The sequence below is a fragment of the Humulus lupulus genome, chromosome 2, assembly GCF_963169125.1.
Source record: "Humulus lupulus chromosome 2, drHumLupu1.1, whole genome shotgun sequence".
Taxonomy (NCBI): Eukaryota; Viridiplantae; Streptophyta; class Magnoliopsida; order Rosales; family Cannabaceae; genus Humulus; species Humulus lupulus.
In genome coordinates, this window is record NC_084794.1 from 141,200,570 (window position 1) to 141,218,206 (window position 17,637).

Consider the following 17,637-nt stretch of genomic DNA (forward strand, 5'->3'; position numbering starts at 1 on the left):
ATCTCCAAGAGAGATACTACTAAGTTTTGTTGTTTTCATAACGACTATGGTCATGACACCAACGAGTGCAACCAGCTTAAAGATGAGATTGAGTTCCTTATCAGACAAGGACACCTGAGGAGATATGTGCGGGCCACTGGAGGTTCTCAACGAGAAGCTCAAGGAGGCAACGAGCAGGCACTTATGTGCCAACGCTCAGCCCCTTTACAGCCAGCTCCAGTTGCTGGTACATTGCTGACCATCTGTAGTGGCCCACACTTAGCCGGTGACAGTGGAAAGGTGAGAGAAAGATATGCTTGAACCTTACGCCGTGACCAAGATATTGAAATGATGTACGTAGAGGAGCGAACTCCCAAAAAATCTTGAACAGAGGAAGAATAGATAACTTTCTCTTAGCTTAACGCTCAACGTGTTCGATTCCCCCATTCAGATCCTCTGGTCGTTGATGTCCAGATCACTAATATGATGGTCATGCGAGTATTGCTGGACACAGGAAGCTCAGTCAACATTCTGTATAAATCTTCATTGAAGAGAATGAAGTTATCAGTTCAAGATTTGGAACCATGCAGCCAAACCATTTAAGCTTTTTCTAGCGAAGGACTCGCACCAACAGGGTCGATCAGACTTCCAATCACAGCAGGAGTGGCACCTGCGAACATGGCATTACTTACTACTTTCATAATAGCCGATTGTCCTTCTGCGTATAATGTTGTGATTGGAAGGCCTATTCTAGTCAACCTGCGAGCCGTGACCTCAGTCTGACACTTGGCCATGAAATTTCAAACCGACGCAGGAGTGGGATGCGTGTTGGGAAACCAGCAAGAAGAGCGGGAATGTTATAATCCCTCGATTACCAAGGCAAAAAGAGGTGGATCGGGGGAAAAATTCGAGAAAAAGGTTGTTGTTGGCAAATGAAGTACAAGCCTAATCAGGTGAACAGGTCACCAAATAGGGTGTTGCCCAAAGTGAGGATAGAGACTTAGATCCTCACTTTGGGGATTTTGAAGAAAATGTGGGACCCGTGGAGGACCTCGGGGAGGTCCAACTAGAAGAGGCAAATCCGACCAGGGTTGTGAAAGTCGGTAAAACTTAGAGACAACACCAAGAAACAAACTGGTGGAATTTTTGAAGGAGAACCAAGAGGTCTTTTCCTGGTCGCATAAAGATATGGTTGGGATAGACCCGTCGATGATCAACCATGTCTTAAATATAGAAAAAAAAATTCCACCGGTGCAACAAAAAAGAAGGCTGCTCAACAAAGACAGATCGAAGGCGTTAAAAGATGAAGTTGAGAAGCTGAAGGAGAAGGGATTCATCAGGGTAGCATTTTATCCATCTTGGGTCTCTAATCCTATACTGGTTCCAAAGCCAAATGGCAAGTAGAGAACATGCGTGGATTTCACAGACCTTAATAAAGTCTGCCCGAAACATTGTTTCCCACTCCCGAGGATCGACCAGCTGGTCGATGCTACATCAGGGCATTATACTTTATCATTCATGGACGCATACTCTAGGTACAATCAAATTAGTATGCATCCACCTAATGAGGATCACACTAGCTTTCGAACAGATATAAGACTTTAGTGTTACAAAGTAATGTCTTTCGGTTTAAAAAACGCTGGTGCGACTTACCAACGGCTGGTCAACCATATGTTCAAAGAACTGATCGGCGTTAGCATGGAAGTATATGTCGATGACATGCTGGTTAAGTCGAAGAAGGCTGAAGAGCATATCAAGGACCTACAAAGATGCTTCAACATCGTGAACAAATATCAGATGAAGTAGAACCCCCTCAAGTGTTCCCTTGGTGTTGGATTAGGGAAATTTTTTGGATTCATAGTAAACTCGCGAGGAACCGAAGCTAATCCTGAAAAGATCAAGGCCCTGGTCGAGATGCAGTCACCTGCCAAGATTAAAGATGTTCGAAGCCTAACTGGGAGGATTGTCGCTTTGAGTAGATTCATTTCTATGTCAACGGACAAGTGCGTTCAATTTTTTAATCTACTTAGAGGCAACAAGAAGTTCGAATGGACAGAACAGTGCGAACAGGCTTTTCAGGCGCTAAAATCCCACATGTCGCAACCACCAATCCTGTCCAAGCCGGTCAACAAAGAAACTTTGTTCATCCACTTGGCAGTCATGGAGTATGCTGCTAGCGCTATTTTGATCAGAGAGGAGGACCACGTTCAAAAATTTGTGTACTATGTAAGCAAGAGGCTAGTAGGAGTAGAGTTGCAATATCCACCCATTGAGAAGCTAGCCTATTGCTTGATTCTGGCCTCCAGAAAGGTGTGACCATACTTTCAAGCTCACCCCATTGTGGTGCTCACTGACCAGCCATTACGGTAAGTCTTGCAGAAACCAGAAACCGCTAGTCGATTATTAAAATGGGCAGTCGAACTAGGGCAGTTCAACATTTCTTATTCTCCACGGACAGCTATGAAAGGACAGGCTCTAGCAGAATTTGTCACAAAATTCACTGGGACACCAATTAGTGAGTCGATGAAAGGAGCTGAAAGTCAAGATCAAGCTCCTTCGTGGAAATTGTTCGTAGATGGCTCTTCCAACGAGCACAATGCTGGAGCAGGACTGATCTTGATTACACCATAAGGACATTGGTTCCATTGTGCAATCAGATTCGACTTTAAAGCGTCCAATAATGAAGCTAAATACGAACCACTGCTCGCAGGATTAAGGCTAGCTAAGGACATGGATATAAAGTCACTTGAGATTTACAATGATTCCTAGCTAGTGGTTAATTAAATTATAGGATAATATCAGGCTCAGGGTCTCAAAATGGTTGCTTATTTAAACAAAGCAAAGGACTTATTGGCACAATTTGAAAAGTATACCCTCCAGCAAGTAGGTCACAATCAGAACTCGAATGCTGATGCCTTGGCCAAGTTAGCGAGCGCGAAGGATGCTGACACCTTGAACATAGTACCAGTTGAGCATTTGCCAGCACCGAGCATTCAAGCAGAAGAGTCTTCACTGGTGATTCAAGCGATAGACACATGGATGACGCCCATCATTAAATACCTTGAGCAAGGATTGCTACCAGCAGAAAGAAACAAAGCAAGGACTCTCCAGAGGCAGTTGGCTCGATTCATTCTGGTCGACAAAATTTTATATAGAAGAAGGTACTCGATGCCTCTGTTAAGATATGTTTCTAAGGAAAAGGCCAAGGAAATGATGCAAGAAATCCATGAAGGTTTCTGTGGAGATCACGTTGGGAGGAAGAGTTTGTCGAAAAAGATCCTAAGGAAAGGATATTTCTGGCCCACCATGAATGAGGACTCTATGGATTTCGTTCAGAAATGTGACAAGTATCAGAGATTCTCCAAGATACCTTGAGCAGCCCCAAATGAGCTCAAACAGATGCAAAGCCCGTGGCCATTCGTAGTATGGGGGATTGATTTGATCGGGTCTTTACTTGCAGGAAAAGGGAATGTTAGATATGCAATAGTTGCTATTGACTACTTTACAAAGTGGGCTGAGGCTGAGCAACTTTCAATAATAACGACCAAGAAGGTATTAGACTTTGTTGTCAAGAATATCGTGTGTCGATATGGGTTGCCAAGGAAGATTATCTCTGATAATGGCACACAATTTGACAGTGATCTTTTCAGTGATATTTGCGAGATACACGGGATTATAAAGAGTTTTTCATCGGTAGCTCATCCACAAGCAAATGGACAAGTTGAAGTCATCAACAAGACCCTAAAGGACACATCAAAGAAAAGGCTCAAAGAAGGAAAGGGAGCATGGCCAGAACAACTACCAAAATTCCTTTGGTTGTATAGAACATCCCATCGAACAGCAACATGCCATACTCCATTTTCCTTGGCCTATGGGTATGAGGCCATGTTTCCTGTTGAGCTAGGCCCACCATGACATAGAAGGTTGGCATAAGATCAAAGTACTAACGATCAGTTATTGATGGACTCCTTGGACTTGGTTGACGAAAGGCGCGAGCAAGCTCAACTTTGAGTGGCAGCTTATCAACAAAAGGTGGCTCGATGTTTTCATTCTAAAGTATGAGAAAGAAAGTTTAACGTGGGAGATTTGGTACTTAGAAGAGTTTTTCTCAACACTCGCGATCAAGTTGTCAGAGTGCTCGGACCAAACTGGGAGGGTCTGTATCAGATTGAAGAAGTTCTTCAACTAGGCACATATAAACTTGCTCGCTTAAATGGAGATCTCATTCCTCTCTATTGGAATGGAGAACACCTGCGGAAGAATTATCAATAAACAGTTCTTTTTAAAGAACTGGCTTGTATTAATTTCACTTTTTACAAGTTTATGAATAAAGGCTGGTCAATTATATGACCGGTCGCTTACAAGTGTAAGATCAATTTTTGATCACTCGTACAGACATGATTTTGTCCATTTATTACAAGAAATAAAAGGAACTATGCGCAGCCAGTTATTATTGCCAATTATTGTATCTATTACAAGTATTTGCTAATTACGTGTGTTGTTTTTCTATATTATCATTTTTATTATAAGTACACGAGCAGTAATGTTCGAACAGGGCTTTGTCATGGCAAGTGACCGAGCACCTTAAGCTCGTCAATCACTTGGGGGGCATATAAGATACCAAGTAAGTAAAGCATATCAACAGGTATTTGTAAACACATGAGAAAAATAAGGGAAATCATACTACGACATTAAGAGTATTTTTCAAAAAATTTGGATTTTGTAAGATCAAAACAAAGTGATATGCTAAGTTCGATCATACAAGCAAATGTTATAATAATGACAAATATTATAATATCATAACGAAATGTTTTACACCGCAAGCAATTGCTGCTCAGATGTAATTAAAAATTAAAAGGAAAAGTTGCCTTAGGCAGCAAAATTGTCTCAACATTACGAACCGTGGTTCGTATGTTCTGGTTACAAAAGAAAAAATATATATGTTAAATCATTAAGCAGCTGGAGGAGGATCTAGCTGGGATTGCTGGTCAACTATGGTCCCCGCCTCCTCTTCAACACCCCTGATGCCTATTGCCAAGGAGATTTAAGGAGATTCCTGGGCTTTCTCCTTTTCTAGGCGAGCAGCGCATCTCGCCAGTTTGAGTTGCCTTCCATGCTCAGGAAGGTAGTCAAAGTTTTCCTCTGGACTGTTCTTCCAAAACAGGTAGAAGCAATTGAAGGTTGCTCCTTTGAACTTCTCCAGGTTCCGAGCATTTTTTTCCCCGAGCAGCTTTACTCGCCCCTCCAGCTCGGTGGCTTCCTGCCGGCTGGCCACCAGCTCATCCTGAAGTTTGGACGCTTCTTTGAAGTTAATCTCCGAAGCTTCCTTGAACTAGTTTTTGGTAGCTGTAATTTTGGCCATCGCTTCTTGGATCTTCTTCAGCTCTTTGCTCATACAGGCGACCTTCTCTTCGCATGCTTTAGCTCTCTCCTCGCATGTTTTGATCTCCTCAGCATGCTTGCCATCAGTCTCCTCAGAGCGACGCCAACTAGTACTCATGGTCAGAATACCCTGCGATCAGAGAGAAAGTAACGATGTTAGTATCAGTGAAAGGGTGAGCTAGTCAACTAAAACACTACAAAGGTTGTAACTTACACTGAGTATTTCGTTTAGCTCGCGACTGAGAATCTAGTTGGTCTTCATGGTGGGGATGCTGCTGAAAGCTTCTTGGCTACGACGGTGTTTTGACAATTTCTGTAGCTTGTCGTGAGCTGAGCTATAGGCAGTGTTCAAAAGAGCCTCGACCTGAGTTTTTCTTGTTTGCTCAGGAGTTGTGTTGCGAGGAGCTGGAGGAGGGGTTGTGTCTTTGGAAGGTGTTGGTGCTGGAGGGTCCTCTGTTCGAGCCCTTTTCTTGGAGGGATCGCTACTGCTCTCCCCAGGGTGTCGTCTGCATCCTTTCTTCTTGCTCGCAGGAGCTTCGACGTCGATGTTAGTGTAGATGTCGAAGGCTTCTACGAAAGGCATGACTACAAAACAAAAACAAACAATCAGACAAGGAAGTTAAAGAAGCAATAAAATAATAGAAAGGTAAATTCTAAGTAGTATACCTGAGCTATTATTACTGGTCGATATATTATCAATAGAGCTACAGTTACACTCACTCTTTGCCTCGAAGAAGTCTGAATTAAAATTTCTGATTGTAAAATTAAAATTACCATCCCTATCGAATAGATGATAAAGGATAGGCAAGCTATCTAAAAGTGAGAGATTTATACTGTTCTCGTCAGAGGATTCAGATATAGTGTCGATGTATTTCAGCAATTTTTGTAATCCTGACATCCCGGGCTATCATAGTATTAAGCCCCCTGATAAATCGATCTTGCCTAGCAGCATCAGCAAGCACAAGATCTGGAGCAAACTTCGCAAGCCTATCAAACTTTAGGGCATATTCAGTAACGGTCATATTGCCCTGCACAAGACTCACAAACTCATTGACCTTTGCTGCTCTGACAGCAACATTGTAGTACTTCTAACTAAACAAGTCTCTGAAACCTTCCGAACTCAAAGTAGTAACATCCCTGGTCTACGATGCCACTTCCCACCAAATACGAGCATCCTCCCTCAACATATAAGTGGCACAGGCCACCCTATCATGCCCCTCTATCCTCATAAAATCCAGAATTACGGTGATCATAGTTAGCTATTGCTCGACTTTCAATGGATCTGGTCCACCCTCAAAGATTGGGGGTTGCTGCTTCCTGAACCGCTCATATAACAGCTCCCATCTTTTACCAACCTCCCCTGACTGCACAACTGGTACCACTGCAGGTGGTACAATAGGGGCAGCACTCCCTGATGGAGCCTGCTATCGCAGAATACAGATATGCTCATCCTGACTCTGTAATCGAGCCTACATCTCAGCCATTAACTGCTGCCAGTTCTCAGGCATTGGTGGAGGAGTCTGGCCCTGATCATCACCCCCGGTCCCGGACCTAGTGCCGGCTAGTCGTGTAGATTTTCTTGGACGCATAGCTATCCAAGTCAATCTGCAAATAATGACTCGGCAGTCAGATTATGACGACAGGGTAAAAAATTCTCCAAGATCCACCAATAGAACATAACCAATCACAACCAGTCAACATATAAGCATCCATTCTCATGCACTGGCTGCTAATAAGCACGCCTCCAATCTCATTACACAATAGCTATAAAACAGGAATTCACCCATGCACAATATACAATTAATCATCCCTATATTCATTTACATGCACGGCAATGCTAATAAACATGCCCCAATATTCTCACACAACAGTCAAGGGCCAGGCCCTATCAGTATCTCATGCTTCCTATACATCCAATAAACAACAGCATTTATAACTCATTTCAGGCACATAAGCATATAAACACATATACACAATACCGAACCCTGATTTGAGCTTGTCTCTAGCAGCGAATGTACATGTCCAGCCTGTCTTCAGGAACTCTTAAACCTAGGACGCTCTGATACCAAGTTGTAACGCCCTAGATAGCCAAGACCGCTACACTGTGTACTTATAAAGGTGCAAGACTTGCTAAGCAAGTCATTAGTTTAAAAACGTGTCGCTAAACATGTATGAGCTAGGGTTAAAAAGGTTTTGGTCTCAAAAGTTTCATTTTATATAATTAAACTGCTATTTACATGGGATCCCAAAAGAAACAGAGTTAAAAGTTGGTTTACAGACTTCCAAAGGTACATAAACAATTATTAGCCATACTAAGGCAAAATAGACAATCTTTGGGTCTCGCGTCCCTACTTAAACCTCAACCGTGGCGGCTGAGCAGCTGTCCATGTACATTCCGCTCACAGAGCTCACCAATCAAGGCTGATCAAGCTTGCCCTTGCCTTTACCTGCACCACGTACCACCCGTGAGCCAAGGCCCAGCAAGAAAACATGTGCAACACAAACAGTAATAACAGATAGCAAACTCACTAAGCATGAACCCTCATCAAGTAATCCACATTAACCATTCAGCATATACTCAGAATCATGGATGCAATAAAACACTTATAACATTCATATCACATAATAATCAGGGCCGACAACATAGGTCGCACCCTTTGTTTATCCCACTGACTCCGGCCCGCTTAAACCAAGCTCAGTGCATATTAAGCTGTCCTCGGCTACCAGTGGCCAAGCCGCGCCCTGTGCGCTAGTGTAACCCTTGGCACCCTTAGGCCATTGGTTCACTAATTAGCTTGCATGGCATAATACCATATTTTCAAGCATTTACAATAGGGAGCCGTTAGTCCCATTACAGATATTCAACCAGGTGCAGTTTTCTTACCTTGAATCTTTACGGTTTCGGATTACGAGCGACGCTCCTCGGGCACGATCCGTTCCTGAGCCTAAGCCTTTATCACCTAGTCACAACCAAGGTAAAGGATACCATCAACAAACTTAAATGAGCTTCTAGACAAAGTTTTAATCTCCAGAACATTGAATTTCACCAAACATGGTAAAAGATTCAATCCCGAGCACCCTAGGTTAAATTCCCAAGCCTAGAATCTCAAAATCCCAATATCCCTTAAGGGTCGCGGCATTAGCCAACCATGCCACGGCATGGCCCCAATCAGAGACCACCCAATGCCCAAAAACAGGTAAGGGACGCGACATTACTTAGACCATGCCGCGGCCCACCCTCCTTCCTCAGCATCCATCAGCTTCGAAGGGCCGTGGCTCACCAAGAACTATGCCACGGCCCGACCCCTTCGAACCCAGAAAAATCACCATTTTTAACTCTCAAACCTCATGCAAACTGACTCAAAACCACCCCAAATACACAACTCAATTATCCAAAAACTTCCCACAAGATTTCAACAACACAACCCAACTGAATCCTAGGCTAGAAATCCATCAAAAACCCATTTCAATTACTGAAACTTTCTAACCCAGGAACTCAAAACCCAGCCATGCAAACCTCGAATTTAAGCCTCTAAGTCATGAATTAAAGCTTACCTCTTCAGTTGGATCCTTTCTCTAATCAAAACCCAGCTAGTTCCCAAATATTTCCAGCTCAAATTCCACCCTAAACATCAATGGTACAAACACCTCAATACCCAGCTGAAACTCAGAATTTTTAAACCAAAGAGAGAGAAATCCCTGCTTACCTTAGTATTGATTCAATTCCTTGAATGAGTCTTGAACTAAGCCTCAAGATCCAGCCACATTCCCAGCTCAAAAGTCCCAGAAAGTCCCTGTTTTTCCCTTCCTTGTGCTTACCTTGAGTGTGAGGAAAGAAGAGCTGAGAAGAAAGTATAAGTCGGTTTATTTCTTCTGTCTACAACTTTCTATTTTTAGTAAGTTATCCTTATCACTTAGGTCAACCTAAGGCTCGGGGTGCCGGAAACGTCCCCGAGGGTAAAACGATATAATTCCCTAATATTCCTGCCTAGACTTCCTAACCTCAAATATATCTCCATATATTTATTTTCATAACCCAATAGTCTAAATAAATGCCTGATACCTAAAATACCCCTGACTTATCCAAAGTCAACTATTGTAATGACCCACTAATCTAGACTCTTGGACCATTATCAAACTATACATACAAATTCTTACTAAAACATACATTTGCGAAAATACCATAATTTATTATAAACTTGTAGAAACAAAGGTTACTTTCATAAAAATAAGTAGGATATGGGTACCCATTGTCTTTAAAACAAAAATAATCTTAAAGTGAAAAGAGTTACATAGAAAATGCGGAAAATACATGTAAAACCATAAAAAGTAAAACAAGACTACATCCTCGAATCGAATAACGCTCGGCCCCTTGACTCCATTCACCATCGATACACATCCTCTAAGCGTCACGAATCTTACCACCTCTAAAGCTATTTTCCTGCACATAAAACAGAAAGGAATGAGCCTAATGCCCAGCAAGGAAAATCTAACACATAGTCATAAACATAAATTTCATAATAAACGTAAAGACATATCATAACACTTAATACATACACTTATTATAATGGCCATTATTACTTGGGGTCCCATAGACTAAACAAGCTTATGCCCATGAGATTAGTGGGGTCCTACTAGCTAAGTAGGCATATGCCCATAATCTTTTTGGGGTCTTGTTAGTCAAATAGGGCATAAGCCCAAGCCTACAAACATACACATTCATAACATATTCATAACGTATCATATTTCATAACATAACACATAAGATAACATAAGCAATAAACATATAGATTCTATCCTATTTTCCTTACCAAAGTTACCGGGATATGATGGACTGAGTTGGGACTTTTGGAACACATCCGAAACTTATGTGCTTAAGAACTTGGATTCCCTAACCAAAATAAGAATGAGGTTAGGGGACTGAGTAGAAGGCTTTGAGAAAGAAAATAACATGAAACAAATGAAATAGAGTTTCGGGTTTACCTCAAAGACTTGCAAGACCAATCTAACCACAACCGAAATACTAAAGAACCTTACTTCCCAAAGTGTTTGATAAGCTAAAGATGATTAAGCTTATGACTTTCCCACCCAAGTGTTTAATTCTCACACTCTCCTAGCACTTGCAGCTTCTGAACTTAGAGCAAAAGGTGAATAATGGCTGGGTACTAGGTCCTATTTATAGAGTTTGGGAATGAAAGTATCTTGATTTTACTTGAATAAAAATAATGGCTTTTTAGGTGAAAATAATTTGAATAATCGTTCAGCAGAGGCTGAAGACTCGTTCAAAAGATGCTGGACTTATGAAGGAGTTTGAATGGCTGAAAGGAAAAGAATTCAAAAACATTTGAACATATGCTGAAGGAGGCGATATATCGCCCCCTGTAGGCGATATATCGCCTGGGCCAGTATGCCCGAGGCGACCGTGCATCGTTTCGTGTTTTCCGTATCTACGTGCTGCGACATATCGCCCCCTATAGCTGCGATATATCGGCACACGCTGAATATTTAAACACGAAATTACACAATTTTAGCTAAGTTTTAATGGAGTAAACAGCCTTGACTAAGCCCTCAACGTATTCAAAGCTGCTGACTGACCCTATAACATTCAAACTTTACTCCTTATTAAATTTAATCCTAAAAAATACTTAATCCTTAATCACCATTCATAACATGTGCTTAAAATCCTATTGGTTGATATCTAAACCTTATAGTACAATAAATATAATCCTTAATATCAGTCATATTAATCAACCTTAGGTTAAAATTAATATTCTTAAACTATAGGTTAAACTTAAAAAATCTACAAGTACTACTATGAGTGTCCAAATAATTCCCGGTCTGAACCAAAAATCCACAGTAACAAAGATAATACTATACATACTATAATACTACTAAATAATTAGCTAAGTAAAGTTCTTGGACTCTACAACTATTAAGTCCCGTTGTGACTTTTCCCGCTATCTAGCTCCCTAGGATCGCCTCAGGTCGCACACTGCAGATTTACCCACATAATAATGTGGTTCCCATATTTATAACATTTAATCACAATTCAACTTTCATATAATCACACAGGCATTCTTAACATATAATCATGTTTTAAATCAATAAATTCATACATAAACCAATTATGCCCTCCTGGCACACTAATCAAGGCCCTTAAGCCGTATTAGTGATTTTGAGTCGTTACAAAGGTCGTACTTCTTGAGATATTCCATCATCGTCCTAGCTGATATGACATTAGGAGGCGCAAGATACCATTCGACTTCGTCTTCGACTCGAGGACCGTCGCGAGTCCTGGCTTTGGGTTGAATTTAAGGAAATGCGAAGTTTATAGGCTGAGGATTAGTTAAAGGGTCCTCGGCGCGAGAGGCAGGTTGGTTAGAAGGCGAGTTGGTTGTTTTCTTCTTTTTACGAGCATTGTATTTCACGTGATTCATGTTAAGTTTACTAGTCGGAGGGTTTTGCTGTGAATATGGGAATTCAGAGAACAAAAGTGACGTCTTTTCTTGGTCCTCGAATAGCAACGCAAGAAGGTCGTCGTCTATTGGCCTCTCACTTCCCCAAGGATGTTGCATGAATATCTGAGAAGAGTAAAGGGGAAGTGAGAATCTACGACCAATAGATAGAAGAAGAAGTATAAGGATAACGTTGCTCGTGTATAAAATTTAAGCTTTTATATGAACGACAACATCCTAATATAAACACTCCAAACATGCGATCAGTTTGAAAAAACAGATTAAAAAGTGGAAGTGAAATTTTTTTTCAGATTAACTTGTCGACTCCGAAAACAGGCGGGAAAAACCCAGTTTTTTCCGAAAGCACAAAAATCGAATTTTCACTTCGATTTCGGGACCAAACACAGTACTCCTATTTTCCACATTAATTTCTAAGCCTCACCAAGTATTTTTTTACTACTTAAAACTCCTATCCTATCATGTTTCTGCATACAAACACGATTACCCAAAAAAAAATCTCAAGAACATTCAAAACTCACACCAAAAAACTTGTGAAATTCATTTTAGATTGTATAACAGAGACAAGGGGTTCAAAAAATTACTTGGGTTGCAGATTGCAAATGAGTCGCGGGTGTCGTTGCTTGGGGTTGATCGAACACGTCTCAGATCATCGAAGTTGGCTGGGTTTCCCTTGAGAGTTCTTCTAAGTTCTTTAGAGAGAAGGATTTGGTAAAAGGTAAAAAGTGGAAAAAGTGACTTATTTATACTGATCGTGGTGCAGTTAAAGAGGTAATGATTGGGGTAATTTTTCGATGCACGGGAAATCGTGTTAATCGTTGAAATATTTTTGGAAAATTGTAACAGTCATGATTGCTTACTTTTTCAAAAAGGTGGTGACAGACATGACAGGTCAGACGAAAAGTTGGTCGACTATGTTTATTATATGCTGGTCGTAATAAAATAAACTTGGGGGCAAATGTTTACCCAAAAAATATTTACCTGATGACGTAACAAAATTAATATGAACGTGGGATACACGTGACTGTTTAAGTGAGGACATTCTGTTCGGCCATCGACCAGAGGAGAATTCACTCGGCAGAAGGCATATTTTATGGGCGACCAGTCCAGTCGCAGTATTTCAAATATCTTCTATAAATATGTAATCTCGCATTTATGTAATAATTGTGATTTCCATTATTATTTAGATACGTTTATATTAAATGCAATTAAGGCCCATCGGCCCATGAGGAACTCTTTGAGCCTATAAATAATATTCAAAGGGTTCAAGAGAGAGGACTTTTGACTCTGAGACTTTTGATCTTGAGAGACTAAGAAAGAATTATAGTGTTTTTATCCATTAAACTTGTATTTATCTCCAAGCTTGTGAAACTCGTGAGCCCTAGTTCTTTGATAGCAGGTTTTTGGAGTTCTACATTAATAAGAACACTAAGTGGACGTAGGTCATTACCATTACTTGGGGTCGAACCACTCTAAAACTTTGGTGTCATTTATCTTTTTGGCTTGAATTCATCTTGTTTTTATTGTTTTACTTGACTCCGTATCGTTGACCAAATCAAGGGTCAACAATATTATTAAAATATATTATTTTAATTCTTTAATTCTATTTATTAAATTTTAGACTTAGTGAGCCCCCAATTCTAATTAAATTAAAATTCTAATCATTTTTACTATTACATTGAGCTTTTATTCTTTTATAATAATATTTATTGTTATCACAATATATTTTTTATTAAAAAAATCATATAATATAAAAGTTTATTGTATTTTTAAAAAAATATTTATTATATTAAGAAAAATTCAAATTTATCATTAAAATAATTTAATTCCCAAATTTTAATAAATGAGATATACAATTTTATTTTATTAATTTTTTTTTGAAGTATATAGGGTGTAATTGTAATAAGTATATTTTTTAATTTATAAAATATAGTGTATTTAATTTAGGGTGTATATATAAATTTAGAGGGAGTAAATTTAGAAATGGGTATCTTTATTTATTTTTCTATTGTTGACATTGGGAGATTCGAATTTATTACCTTTTTACGAGGAAAGCTATATTATCATCAGGCTATGCCTACAACAACATGCATTTATATATTTTGTTGGTGTAAAATATAACTCCACTAATAATCTTGATAAATAAATAATCTTTTTAAATAGATCTTTAATTAAAAAAATAAAAAATGCTCGCTCACGGTGAATAGAGATTAACCTTAAAATACTATTACCAATTATTAACCCCCTTATAATTTAGGTAGCCTACCAGATCAATAAATCAACTAAATATTTTTAACAATTTTCCACAGCCTCCGAAATATCTTGCATAGTAATTAATGAAGCTTAACCAAAATCATTAGCCAATGAAAGAAGGAAAAAATTAGTTATTATTGAATGTTCTTGAGGTTAAATTAACTTTGTAATTAATCAGTAAATAATAAAGTTGAGTACGACGTAATAACATCAAAATTAAAAGCCACGCATGGATCATACCTAACAAATTAAACTAACACTGCTGACTAAATTTTACACGAGAGTTGGCCAACTCCTAGACAGACAAACCACTAACCACCAAAAAGAAACTTCCAAAGTAATACAACGTACCCAAAACAAGAAAAAATAAGGACCCCTTATGGCCTAAAAACACAATAATAGTTTATATTCCTATGGTTCAGAATTCAATCACCTAACATGTAGAGACTTGAAGAATTAGCCAACGACCCCCAAAAGTGAAATTTAAAGAATAAAATAAAAGATTTGCAATATCTATATATATATATAGTGAGCTAGTGTAGATCTTGTTAATTATTAGGAGGTAATACTAATTTCTACAATTTAGTGAAATGAAAATGATGGGAGTAGTAGTAATGAGAATAGTAGCTCTTGTTGGCACCTTTGTTTTCGCATTCAATGTGGCCTTAGCAGCAACACCACCAATTACATTTGTGTTTGGTGATTCTTTGACTGAAGTGGGAAACAACAATTTTTTGCAGTACTCTCTTGCCAAATCCAATTATCCTTGGTATGGAGTTGATTATCCTGGTGGCCAACCTACTGGGAGGTTCAGTAATGGCAGAACTATTGGTGATATAATATGTATATATATATATACCCATCTCTAACACTTATCAACTACGTTATTATTTCTTTCTTTCTTTTTCCCAAATTCATTTTTATCTTATTAGGCATTGTTTGGAATGTAATACTAAATTTGTCTATGCAACATCAGTCAAGTTTTAGGTTTCCTTGATTTTCTAAACTTTAATTTATTAATTACTACTAATGCTTTGGTTTTTTTTTTTTTTTGGTTCCTTTTAATTGTAGCTGAGAAGCTGGGGATTTCATCACCACCGCCATATCTTTCCCTGTCGCCAAACGAGGATGCGATTCTTAAGGGAGTAAATTATGCTTCGGGTGGAGCGGGAATACTGAACGACACAGGCTTATACTTTGTACTAATTAATAAATTAAACTACCTTATCATCATGATATCATACGTTAAATTTACTAGTTAATTCTAATTAAACACAATGCCTATGTATTAATTACTTTGCCTTTTGCGCGTGCATGTACATATGTATAGATACAGAGACTAACATTCGATGACCAAATACAATACTTCCAAAAAACAAGAGAGGTTATAAAGTCTAAAATCGGAGTAGTGAATGCAACAAAGCTGTGCAATGAGGCCCTGTACTTCATCGGAATAGGTAACGTAGCTTTCTGGCTCTATAAACATTTAGATTTGCTTCTCTCTCTTTTTTATTTAATATAATTAATTAATCATTGTGTTGTGTTGTGTTGTTTCTTTTCTTTTTCTTTTGTTTAATTACAGGGAGCAATGACTATGTCAACAATTATTTACAACCTTTTTTGGCAGACGGTCAGCAATACACCCATGACGAATTCGTGCAACTCTTAACGTCCACTTTGGACAGACAACTTAAGGTAATTAAAAAGAAAAAAACTGCATACTGCTGTTTGTCGATTCAGAATCGAATTATACACGACATAATTGCAATTGGGTAGTTAATTATTTGAATTTATACCTTTGAGAAATTAATAATGAAGATATATGTGCGTACGTGGACACACAGAGACTGTACGAACTAGATGCTAGAAAAATAGTACTACACGGTCTTGGTCCACTTGGGTGCATTCCCTCGCAAAGGGTCAAGTCAAAAACAGGGCAATGCTTAAAGCGAGTGAACGAATGGGTGCTTGAATTCAACTCCAAAGTTAAAAGGCTCATTACCTCTCTAAATTCACGCCTCCCAAAAGCAGCCCTAATGTTTGCTGATACATATCCAGCCGTTTTTGACTTGATCTCCAATCCCACTGCCTATGGTAAACCAACTGCCCACTAGTAGTACTACTACTTCATCTTCTTTAATTCTTTATATCTATATATATATATATATAATAAACTTCCACAATTAATTAAATATATGTTTTTGTGCATGCAGGCTTTAAAATTTCAAACACGTCGTGTTGCAACGTAGACACAAGCATTGGAGGGTTATGCTTGCCCAATTCAAAGCTATGTAGCAACCGTAAGGATTATGTGTTCTGGGACGCATTCCATCCATCTGATGCAGCTAACCAAGTGCTTGCTCAGAAGCTTTTCTCTACTATGTTTTCTCATACGAATCACTCCCCTTCTTCTATTGCACCTCAACCTTCACCTGCTTAGTTCACTGCATAACCAAATATTTTTATATTTATATAAGTCGCATGATCATGATATGATGATCATGATTCATGAAATGTACCTACTTAATTAATTAGTCTATGGTGCATAACTACACTAAGAATTTAAGATATGCTTATTTTTAATTTACCTGAAATAAATGGCATTATGTATAACTGATGCAAACTATAAGAAGTAGTTAATTCAGCCTATATATTTGTTTACAAGCTTTGTAATGCCACGAAATAGTTTATTCATCCTATATTTGTTTACTAGCTTTGATATATAGATGATGTAAGATAAATATAGCTCCAAAATATAGAGAAAAAAATGCACTCCATTAGATGCCCTGCTTTCTCTCTCTCTCTCTCTCTCTCTATATATATATATATATTTACCTCATGCTCTATTCTGTTCTCCACTTTTAGAGAAGGTTATTCATACTTCAAACTTTTTTTAAAAAAATAATCTCTCTTCTCTCTATCATCTTTCTTTATTATATTATATTAAAATAAATTAAATATATTAAAAAATATATAATATTTAAATGATGTAGAGAAAATATAAATACACTATTGTATGATATAAGGTAAAAGATTGCTTTAAAATAGAAATTGTGGAGTTTTAGTAATGTATTTTGAAAGATAAAATAGAGAAGGAACTCTAATATTACAATTCCTGAAATTAGATTGATAGGCTACCGACAAATGTGCTCAGTAGAGCCCCTGTTCTTGTAGTGTTTGTAAGAGCACTCACAATAAATTATGTAAAATGAATATAGCTCCAAAATATAAAGAAGAAATGTTAAAAATGCACTCCATCAATGCCATACTCTATACTTTTTTTCTACCTTCTCTTCTCCACATTTAGAGAAGTCTATTCATACTTCAAACTTTTAAAAAAAAAAAATATCTCTCTTCTCTCTCATCTTTCTTTATTATTTTATATTAAAATAAATAAAATATATTAAAAAATATAATATTTAAATGATGTAGATAAAATAAAGAGATACTGATGTATGATATAAGGTAAAAATTTGCTATAAATTAGAAGGAAAATTTGAGTTTCTATGCTTAGTACAGACTCATAATTAAAAAATGTGTTGATCGCATT

General features: G+C 38.2%; 1 protein-coding gene across 1 annotated transcript; it reads left to right on the forward strand.

Moving 5' to 3' along the window:
* The first annotated feature begins 14,661 nt into the window (after window positions 1-14,661).
* On the forward strand, window positions 14,662-16,885 carry LOC133816332 (GDSL esterase/lipase At5g37690). The gene is made up of 6 exons (XM_062248880.1): window positions 14,662-14,930; window positions 15,159-15,286; window positions 15,418-15,544; window positions 15,670-15,782; window positions 15,932-16,181; window positions 16,301-16,885. The coding sequence occupies exons 1-6, from the start codon at window positions 14,678-14,680 to the stop codon at window positions 16,525-16,527; spliced, it is 1,098 nt and encodes a 365-aa protein (XP_062104864.1). The 5' UTR covers window positions 14,662-14,677; the 3' UTR covers window positions 16,528-16,885.
* The last annotated feature ends 752 nt before the right edge of the window (window positions 16,886-17,637 follow it).